The 11,558-nt window shown below is 40.2% G+C and overlaps 1 protein-coding gene across 1 annotated transcript in view; it reads left to right on the top strand.

The window, feature by feature from the left end:
- The first annotated feature begins 1,901 nt into the window (after positions 1 to 1,901).
- The window catches only part of LOC121319340 (rho GTPase-activating protein 39-like), a 46,354-nt gene continuing 36,697 nt past the window's right edge, over positions 1,902 to 11,558 (top strand). The window contains exon 1 of the mRNA XM_041256679.1: positions 1,902 to 1,986. Within this exon, the coding sequence (XP_041112613.1) occupies positions 1,973 to 1,986 (14 nt within the window). The 5' untranslated portion in view covers positions 1,902 to 1,972. The remainder of the gene's footprint in view (positions 1,987 to 11,558) is intronic.

Here is an 11,558-nt window from a genome sequence, read left to right as displayed (position 1 = left end):
TATATTCCTTTTTAAAAAACATTTCATCTTTAAGGAATGTAAGCAGGGGTTTAAAAGAAAATAAAAATTCAAACACTAGTTCAATTTCACAGTTAGACAGCTCTAGTAGAATGGAACCCATTTTATATCCGCCTACCCTACCCCCACCTTAGACATGTACAGCATTTTATTTTTTTCTACTACATTATTTCATTCCATTACTCACTGGGTTGAAGTAAAGGGCACTTATTTGAAGCCAGTCTCTTCTGCTTTGAAATAGTGAATTCCAGTTTTTTCAGGTTTGCTTTTTTTCCCTCAGGCTATGCTATGCCTAGTTCTTTTTGGTGTGTTTAGTTTTATTCCCTCATTAATGACTAACATGTAAGATATTTAAAGCAGGTATTTGAGAGTATATTTGAAAAGCATTCAAGATCCTCCATGCACACACATCAACGCCGGTCCGACATCCTCCCATTAATTGGTAGCTGATCATTATCTGATTTCTGCTAATAACTAACTAGTAGCCTCATTATTGCATCTAATGATACTGATTATGTTGTAAAAGTGAGATGTAATTAATCATTAAACTTGCTGAATTCTGCTTAAATGCTTGTTGTGGCTCTCCTACACACAAAATCTCAGACATACCAGTAACTTAGTCTTTACACACCAGGTTTAACCAATTAGGCAATGTCTCTCTCTTGTTGGTTTAATGAATATCAATTTGTGTTTAAACCATTCTAAACAGTCTCAGTAAAGCTTTTTCAATTTTGGTCAAGGGAAATGAAAATACAGGAGTAATACGCCACAGTGCCATGAGTGTGTGATACATTACATTGATGTTTGCCTAACCAAAGCAGACTAAGCAGGTTAAGTCAGTAACATTACATGTCCCCCATGAAAAACCCTATGAGATAGTAGGTGAGTTACCGAGACCCTTATCCACAGCATATACAAAGTTTCATTAAAATCAGACAAGTCTTTTCCAAGATATAGTTTTCAATTACTGGCACAATAATCCTGTGAATACAGCTGAAGTGGCAGGAGCTGTAGAGAGGATTAAAGGTCAGAAAAGCTGTGTGTGTGTGTGTGTGTGTATTGGGAAGGGTGAAGCTGGGGGCGGTGTGTGTGTGTGTATTGGGGAGGGTGAAGCTAGGGGCGGAGGAGATGTACTTTGCCCTGATGCATGTGTATGCAAATATCCATGCAAATAAGCCAGACCGTGAGCTCACAGCTGTCGAATACCTTATTTATAAGACAACGACCTGCAGTCTTCAATGAGGCTATATCCAGGAAATCGCCTGGCTGTGTTATCAAAAGCAAGGCCAAATTTGTAATCTGATTTTATTTATCTGAAAATGAGGAATAACAACATCAGTACTTTTCATCAGAGAAGTAAACTGCCTTATCTTTACGAAGCCTTGGGTTTCTGAAGTAGTCGTCGTCGTCGTCAGCCTCCCGTCCCCCCCGACCCCCCCACTTCGAGACACATTGTCTTGAGATTCTTCCAGTGTTAATAAACCAATGTTTTATTGTGTGTTTTTTTTTTTGTTGTTGTTGTTTTATTTCCTAAACGAGGCGCACTAAAACAAAACAGATTATATACTTCCAGTTGCATGTTGTGTTACATTTCTACTGTTTAAAAACAACATCGTGCTAATGACAAGTGGTTTTAGCCCCATATTTGACGAATACATAAAAACCCAAATTTCGGCGAAACTCAATTGTTCCTCCTTCCCAGTAGAGGGCTACTGAACCACAGTACAATGGACGAGCATGGAAAAAAAGAATGGGAAATTCTTGCTCTTTTTCTCTAATCTCATGCGAGACAGCGTGGAGATCAGATTACACATCCTGCCGGCGACTGGGGGAGGGTCTGGTTGAGTCATAGGGGTGTGGAAACCGTGCATTTGCTGCGTTCAGGCTATTGCCAGCGCAGCTAGACTAGCGAGGAAAACTCTCATGTAAGTTTTACTCGGACAATGTGAGGAAAATGAGTGAGACGAGGTAAGACATTTCAGCTTGAACGTTATTGTTAATATTATTCTTTGATCTGTGTTCTAAACATAACGTTGAGACAATGCAACTTTTTTTTTTTTTTTTTTTTAAACAGAATGCAGTAAAAATCTAGTACACTTGTGGAATATACATTAGTCCTACCCACTGCTTGTGGGAAACTCGTTGCATTCAAGCAGCTACTGTAATGTACTGTACAGTATTTATTTTTTATGTTTGCAAGCTGTTTTATATGATCGCTGTGTTTAAACGTGTTCTCGACTGACACATGTTTTTTTAACCATTTGCTATTCGTTTTGTTTGTGTTTATTGTAGTAATTGTTTGAATTCCCCCAAGAAAGTTTGTAATTATTATTATTATTTTTTTTTAAACAAACATTAAAAGTAGTTAAATATAATCGGTATTACAATTAGTAGAGTATTGGAATTTCTATTGTGTTTGGTGTTAATTAAATAAATATTTAAACTTTTTTTAATGGTGTTATTTTCACAAAGATAGTCAGTCTCCAAAAAGGCGAAGTCTTTTAATGTTCTTTTTGACATTTACTTTTAAAAGAGAAAATATACTGATAGCTTACATTTTGTAGGGTTGTGCAACAGGCCACATTCTAGAACAGGCATTGAATTAAGTTTGCTTTGCTGCAGAAATCTGTTGTGTCGACCATGGTATTATTTAAAACAATCACGGTGGTCGAATCTCCGTATTGTATTCTTGTCATTCATATGCCCTTGGAGGAAATATGAGGCAAATCTACAGTTCGTGTAAGTTTTAGATGGCTGGTCAATAATTACCTCCAATTGGAAATAGCAGGTCACGATTGGTATGTTATTAAAGATATGTAGTCCAGTTATGTTTTCAGCGTTTGTTGCGCATTGCACGCTTGGCTTGCCTAGGTGTCAATATGTAACTACCTGCACCGCATTTTTGTCGAGATATTTACACGATGTGTGATTTACAGTATGTGTCTGAGTGTTTGGTGGCTACCCGCAGGCTGTTGTAGCAGCGATGTGATTTGACATATTACTCGTAAGTGTCAAAGGACACACGATTGTGTTTTTGATCTATTGTGTTTCAGTGGATGGCCCCCACACCTCCACCAGCCCCACGTCTGCTTTAACTTTACTGATTAATCTAGGTGACTAGATAGACGACAGAAACAGTCCTATAGAAAATGTAGGTGCTTTTTAAGGAACTTGGCCATCAGAGCTGACAGATTTTGATTTACTGTTGTATTTAATTAAAAATAATAATTTTCTATTGTACAACAAAAAAAGATAAACATTTTGTAAATTAATAATAAATAAAATACACTTTAGTTTTCATGCACTTGAAAGTAAGTCTATCCTATAGATTTTCCTGTGCAAGCAATGGGGTAAACAGACTTTTTATTCCCATAGACCATATTTCTTGTGGCTTTGGAAAGTCTTTTTGGTTGTGGTTAAGTTTCAATTGCCAGTTTCCTTTTCTGAATCTACAGAGACTAAACAAGAAATGTGCTTGGCTTAGAACTAAGCCCAAGATTTTTAATGAGCCATTAATATTCCTTATTCCATATGCTGACCTGTGTGGCTGTTTTTAGGGGGCTGTTTTTTGTGGCAACCCTTTTTTTTTTTTTTTTTTAAATTGCTTCAGAAAAAGCCCAGCTGGATACAGCATTAAATCTACATTTGATCGTGTTCTTTCTACCTTGCAGTTTTGTAGGGTATAAACCAACGCCAATTAAACCTGCACCTTTTTACAAGTGTTTGAGTCAAGAAGTGGTGCTCCCAAGTTTTAAAATCCCTTTATGTCCCTCTTAGCGCTGGCAGTAGTCTCACTTCCCTCCCCTTTCTTGTGTTCATAGTAGATTCAAGGTTCTGCTGCTTCCTGTTAATAAAGGTAACAATAGAAAATCAAATGGTTTTCAAAACCCTGGTTAGCACTTGGGTTTGTTGTCTGTAAACTGTGGCTAGTTGATCTCTATTAAAACTGGAATGCCTCAAACTGCAGTGCACAGGGAGTCTTATTTCCTTAAGGCCACTTGGTGTGCATTATCAGGGGCATAGGGAAATGCACACCAGTGAAGCACAGTCTGCCATGTGAGGTATAGGAAACGTTCTGCGGCAGCAAATGGACAGGTGGCCTTAGCCCCAGCATGCAGCAACATCTGCTTTTACAAGCACCTCTCCCTCTGGCTATTGCAGTATTAGATTTTGCTTACTCACTCGCCTAATGTTACATCGGTTGGCTTATCACATTGAGGCCAGGCCGGGATCTCGGATCTCACAAGCCTGCGTGTGAAATGAAACGCTAAATGGCACACGGCTTTCCTTGCCCTTGGAAATAAGTCTGCAGGAAGGAAAAGCCCCTGTGATTAATTGTACCCTCCGAACTAAGTTCAGTGGTCGTCACTAGATTTCCGATCAGGAGTTTGTTCAAGCCTGATTGGTGGTAGTAGGCTGCCGCACAGCCCAGGGTTTTTAATGTGATGTTAGTACCAGACCTGTCTGTTTAACACTTAGTTTTCCTGTAGTCAGGTTTCTTGCTTGTTTCTAAATATGTATTGATCTGACTCTCACAACTGAGCCTTGCCTAGCTAGTGTTGCTTTGATTAATTACAAAGTTTTGTCAGCGCTGCCTGACTCGGGAGTCTGTTTGCTTGAGGTGTTGTGAATTATTTATAGCAAACAGTAATCAGACGCACGATTCGTCTTGCATAAAGATTATCATGCTGTTAAAAGACGTGTTTTTTAAAAGCTTGCAGTATTTACTCTGGGGGTAGGGCTAAGGTATAATATCTACGTCTGTGTTGTAGTTAGTGCTAGTTTGATTTTCTGATTGATTGCTTTATTGTCACTTGCTGCATTGCTGTTTATTCATAGTGGCAACAAAGAAGTCTTCATAGCAGGCTTCTTCCGTAGGTAGGATGTGTACTGTTCTGTACTAGCCTATTGACTAGCTCCCTGTGGGATCCTTTCCTAAAAATAGAAAACATCACTTGACCCTGTATGCTAATTTTAAACTTTTAAGTTTTTCTCTTGCAAAGTCTGCTCTTGAGCAAAAGCTTTGAATTATAAATCAGTGTGCACTTTATTCTTCCCCTGTGTGATCTGTGCATCATATTTCAAAGGTGGTCCCGGGCAAGCTAGGCAGCAAAGACTTGAAGTTATAATCTAGACATTCACAAAGAGCCCAGAATCCCAAAACGTTCAGCCTCATTGACTTCATTAGATCCAGGAAATTGTGTACATCTCGTTCAATTTAAGCTTGAAGGGAGCTGAATCCAGTTGTGCTGAAAACCCTAAAACCAGAGGGGATGTGACCCCATGAATAGAAGGGCTTAGTACTGTCAACTATTGCTGTGCAGTCCTCCCATTTCTCTCTGATCTCATTGTTCTGAGAGACCCCTGCCGGGTCACATTAAACCAATCTTTGTGGAGTTTTTTTTTTTTTTAAATAAACCGGATCGTTTGGAAACAGTGCTGCGAACCAGAATGCCAAAGCCTTCCTCCACTGGAAGGGCCCAGTCTTTACCAACACCAGACTTTTGTGCCAGATACTTCTCCTGGACTAAGCGCCTCTGGAATTTGTCATTATCTGCTTCACATTGTGCTAGCCCTTCATTCCTATCTATTCTCCAGTGTCTGTTTGCTGGGTCACTGTCCATTAGACAAGAGATTTTTGTATAACCAAACTAAAGCACATCCACCAAACAGGTAGGCCTCTATTCAAGTGGGGTGAAAGAAAATGCCGTTTCCACGGAAACAGACAGTGTGGTGATTGATTGACACACTGCAGGCAAAGGTCATGATTCATTACTTTGGAGTGAGTGTTGTCTAAACATAAAACAATACTGGTGTCATATCAACCTCCCATCCATCTTTCTACAGGAATTAGGAACCTCTGTTTTGAAGTGTCCGTGATTCTGTCGAGATCAGTAGTACAGGACAGCGGTCACAAGCTCAGGATTGTTTTTGTCATCCCTTATAGTCCTGAGTAATATTTTACCAGGCTGTTTTATGTGGAGTTGTTTATTTTCAGGTGCATAGCTGATGGCTTGTGCCTAGTGTCCTTCTTGAGCAAGGCAAGAGAACTGATCTCTTGGTCTGCCTTGCTCAAGAAGGACACTAGTTCTAAGTGTGAATCCTCTCCTGCATGTGTTGATTACATTGGATTTTCAGGTTTGACTCATTGACGAAAGTCTCCTTCATGAACCATTGACTCTGAAGGGTTGTGTCGGTCACCTGGTGGTTTCCATCTAGAGGCCTGCCTGCAGGCAGTGTTGGTAACTCATTTCATTATTGTATGAAGTAATCAGATAACTGATTTGCCAGTATCATTTAATCGTTTAAATTTATATATCTATATATGATTTAATTTTAGGTTTTGCTCATGTGTTTTTAAATAAATATTTAAAACACATTCATTTTCATTACGATACTTTTACAGAGAGTCCTTGTGTGACTCCACTGCAAAGTACACTTGGATTAAATAGGTTTAAAACCATGGAATTTAAGATGGTCTGAGCCAGGGCTGGGTTTTTTGAGGAGCCTGCCTACATTGTGGAAGGTTACTGTAAGCTAGCAATAGCAGGCTGGTTTGAAGTAGGAATTTTCCTATGAAGCTCCTCCCTTTGAATCCATATTGGCAAAACTTTGATTCTCTGCAGCCTGTTTGTTTCTTTTTGTATTTATCCTGCTGCTGATACCAGGTCTTTGCAGCCAGGGTGGGACTGCAGCACAAAAAGGGTCCAATTAGGTAATGATCAGATAGTGTGTTAGTGTCCAGAGCAGGTGAACCTCAGTTAAAAAAAACAACCAAGGCTATTGGCTTCCGAAACCCTGGAATGGTGTTTGTTATTGAACTTTAAAGTATTGTGTGTGTCGCTGCACATGTAATGGCCATGCTCAATGTCAGGCTATTTTACTGTGGATGGGATTGTGCAAGCCACTGCATACTGATTATTTTGGTGGTTTAATTGACTATGCCCCTTGACCTTTCCACCCTGCATACTTTGGTAACATCACATGCTTTCTGATTCCCACTTACACACCTGTCTGTTTCTGTCACCAGCACACCAAAAACAACTGAGCTTGTTTGTTCTCTCTGTCTCTCTCTCTCTCTCTCTCTCTCTCTCTCTCTCTCTGTTTCTCTGCTACTGTCTGAACATTTGTTGTATTTGCAAGCAGCAGGATAAAACCTCCTTTGTTATTGTTACCCTTCATATAGACTTTACTCCTGTTTCTCTGCTGGCTGCTAGAACAATTCTCTGATCGTCATTTTATTTTGCTTCAATGTGTGTGATTTCATTATAAGATTTTGTGCATTACGTTATTTTGCATAAACGTTGTACGCTTTCGCCTCCATCTCATCATTATAATTTTTTTTTCTTTTAAATATATACAGTTTTAGCTTCTGGAGAAGCTTCTCTGTGGTTTCTTTTACATAGCATTTACATTTTCTAAGGAATGTATTTCTTTTGCAAGTCCCTTTCCTCCACCATTCATGTGGACCCAGCAATTGGATAGGAAGAGAGTTCTGTCTGTGCAGTACAGCGGGAAGCTGGAATGACCCTCTTCCTTCCTGTCATTCGCAGCTCCTTGGCCTTTCAGATTCCTGTAACGATGGGCAGTGGATAAAAGCCCTTTTGTACCGGCGATCAGGGCCGATGTAGTGTCCTGTTTGTCAGGGCTGTTTAAACAAAGGCAGGTTTTATTAACATTTTAACATTACTAGGGTTTCCAATAGCTAACTGGCCTGAGCCTTAGAGGACAGAATTGGCCACAATTAAACGCTCCAGTGTTTTAAGAAGACTATAAACAATGGGTGGCTGTCAAACAGCAGACCATAGCTTTCATCCGAAACTTTAAATAGAAAGTGCTGAGCACAGAAGTCGTTGTGTAAGAAATGCCAGCTGTTTGGGTGCTGCGTACATGCACGACCCTTCACCCGTGGGAGTGGGTTTCAAATCTGGTTTCGGTCAAGTGAAATTAGTTTGCTGCTCTCTGCATGTTTTTTATTTGATGTCACAGAAGTGCCATGTACAGTATTGCATTTCATTACACTTTGCAGTCTCTGCTTGAGTCCAGAACTGAATAGCCTGGGGTTTGGTAGGGTGGTCCTACAGGGAAGTTATTGAGCTGCCTTGCTGTCTGTTAGTTTACGGTTCATTCTTGGTGAGTTTCTGCTTTTCTGCTCTGAGGGGCCTCTCCCAGTTATGACGCTGTCTTTGTTTTCATCCCTGCCTTCATTTACATAGCAGTTACTAATCACCTTATGGAAATCACTGGATAATTTCCATACTGGCACACTGCAAATAAGACTGTCTGTCTTATTCCAAAGGTCTTGGTACAATGGTGGAAATAAGACTCCCATTGCATAGCAGCTTGGTCTGTTCCTGCAAGAACACACCTGAGCAGTGTTATTTAAACACTGGGGCAAGTCAAGCACATATTAAAATCAGCAATGTGTGAAACTGGCTATGCAATAGGAGTCGCATTTCCATCCCTGTGGACAGTGAAGGTGCCTGGTCCCAGTTTCTTTTACAGGGTGTTGGACCCAGACAGTGCTTGATGGTACCTGACCTCCTTCACTGTTGTTGACCTTTCAAAGCAGGAATATAGAGCTGGAATAGTTCAATATTATTACATGTGAACACTTAAGATATTTCTATTTTAATTTGTGTCTTGTTTCGTATATACTAAAATGTGCTTGACCTACAGCACTGAATAAGTGCACAGAAACAGTACAATGAGAAGGGCTGCAAACTGAATTTCAAGTGGGGGGGGAGCGTGTAGAAATTCCATTACTTAGCCAGCACAATACATGAAGGCTAAAAGTCACTTCAACATCATTCTGTTTGGATAGTGTGTATTAAAGGCTTGCTATGCAACAATTGCTACGGCTCTGAGAATAACAAATGAAAGTGTCTCATTGAACTTGTACATGTAGTATAAGCTGAAGATAGATTAATGTTGTTTTTAAACACAACTATTTATCCACAGAAGAGGATAACATTTAAGATTTATTTAGAAACTTTGGATAATTAAGAAATGGCACTGTCCAATAGGCTTTGTTTTGATATTTTCTTTCCCCCATTTGAAATTGTCGAACGGAAACTTATTTAAAAAAAATATAGTTTAGCAAGAGTAACCTAGATAGGGACTTTTCAGTTCCTTGACACTTCAAAGTGCACCATGAATCAAACCAGCCTGCCTGACAGCAGTCCTGTCTTTTTCAGTTGGCGGTTTTGCAGAGGAGTTCTCGAAGGTCAGGCCAATTTGAAAGGGGGCTGCAACAGCTTTAAAGGAACCTGCCGGCTTAAAGGTTACCTTAGCTGTGAAGAACAGATGAATGCTGGCAACGCGCTCTGGTGATAGGATCGCTGGCACCAGCCCGATACCTTCTGGACACTCGCCAGATTCCTGTACACGCTCCATGGCGGATCTGTTAACACAAGTCGCACTTAATAATTTGTGACAGTTTGTCCTTTGCAGAATAAAGCCTGCATTTGTTCACGCTGTTACAATTTCTCTATTTGTCCAAATGGACACCGACAGCTGCATCCTCTAAAGATCTGAATTCTGGGGGAAAATAACTGATCTGTATGAGTACCAAACCAAAACACTGCCATCTTTGTTTTGGAAGACGTAGTAGAGCCTTCTCCTCTTATCCTATACTATATTCCCACAGTCCTTCTTCCCTATGAGCCCTTGCCCTCCCAGACACAGAAATGCGTGGTTTAACCTTGCGTATGTTGCATCTTTTTTGCGATTGTTGACGAGAGGTTTTGGCCAAGCGATCAAACCAACGTTGCATTTGCATGCAGTTAGTGCAGCACAGCAAAAATTGTTCGCAAATCACTGGAGGTCATTTTCACCAGAATGGACAAAAGCTTTATTTATTACTGAAAGGTCAACATACAGTGCAGTATGATGGCAATGAAAAGATTGGACACACATCTTAAACTAGTGCTACTGAACAGAAGTGTTTCTCTTTTGCTTATGTGGTGACTTGATGGGGTAACAGTATTTTTCCTATAAACTATTGCTACGAACAGAAGTGTTTTCTCTTTTGCTTATTTGTGACTGATGGGACCAGTATTTTTATTTTTATTTTTTAATTTTTTACCCTTAAGGTGTTTCTTTATTTGGACATTGTATTGACATGACTTCAGCTAATTCATAATGAAAAAAATCTGAATATTCCAACATGGGAAAGCGCATGTTAATCTGAGTATTGTTTAACATTTAGTGTTAAAGAAATGGACTGTCTGTGTGGAACGCCAGGTGACATGTATTTTACACACAAGCACAATTTAAGGTTCAGCAGCGACAGCGTCAGCGTTGGCAACCACTGTAAGACAATGAAGGGCACGTCACGGAACACAAGGAAAGACCAAAAAAGCCTGAGAGATGTCTAGACTTAACAAACACGCTGCTGCTTTTAAGGATCATCAGATGATTCCCTTGTAGTACAGCTGCACCATCAACAGACAAGTGCTTCCTTGAAAACAGCTTGAATTTCATGATGATCTGATTGAAGAACTAGAGGGCTGTAGAGACCAGGGGAAGACTGCAGCATTTTAGAAGGGCGGTAATTGCTGTAAATTGCGGTCTTGCTTGACTCCTCTCCTTTTTGAGGTATTTCAAATCCTCCAAGTGTTTTCTCTGGGCATTTTTTCTACTCTTGCACTAATTTAGTCCTCTGTGAAAGGAGAGTGGTGAATTTCCAAAGAGACTGTGTGTCCTGGGCTGAGATGTAAGGTACTGTAGTCTTATGTTATGAATCCCTTCTAGTGGTGCTCCTTACAATGCACTATACGCAGTACAACATCATTGTGTGGATCACAGTGGAACTAACTTGACTGATTCATTCCATTCCAGTCCAGGAACATGTTCCAACCAGGTCCTTCAGTAATTCATTTGAACCTGGGACATTCAGTTGTTCACAGCATTGTTTCCCTAAACATAGCAAATTATTACCTGTCAAACAATACATTTAGCTTACTCTGGACCCTTATCAGAAAGCCAGCCCATTTTGTGTTCATGCCCCAAATGTTCTTATCTGTTTTTACACTTCAGCCCTCTAATAGCATTTTACTGCAGCCACCTATACCATTGTGGGCTCCTAAAATAGCGAGTGAAAACTACTGTATGTAGCACACACACATTTCAATTCCATATTAGGGTAAGGATTGGCTGGTATTTGTCCCAGTTAGTTTGTTGTGCAGTGCCAGTTAGGTGTACACAGTTTGTGTACCGTAGCTAAGTTGGTCCCATCTTCCCATGCTGTTACCAAGGGTGGATCAGGATGTGGCCTGTTGGGGTCAAAACAAAGAGCTAAGGTGCCATTGGATTCATCCTGAGGCCCCCTGGAAGGCATTTTACTGCTCTTTCACAACAACTGTTTCAGGGTTTGTGTGCTAATGAAACCAGGAAAGACTGTGAGGCGTGATTATGCTGTAACATGCAGGAGGTTTGACAAAGACTAGTCCTCCAGTACTTTCAATCCCATGAAAGTTATGGAACTTTTTGTTTTCGGTGCAGATGTTTGCTGCAGGATTTTTTTGAAAGGCCGCTTT

The sequence above is a fragment of the Polyodon spathula genome, chromosome 8 (assembly GCF_017654505.1).
Source record: "Polyodon spathula isolate WHYD16114869_AA chromosome 8, ASM1765450v1, whole genome shotgun sequence".
In the NCBI taxonomy this organism is placed as follows: Eukaryota; Metazoa; Chordata; class Actinopteri; order Acipenseriformes; family Polyodontidae; genus Polyodon; species Polyodon spathula.
Note: the sequence above shows the minus strand (reverse complement) of the source record. Positions and strands in the feature narration are given on the sequence as shown.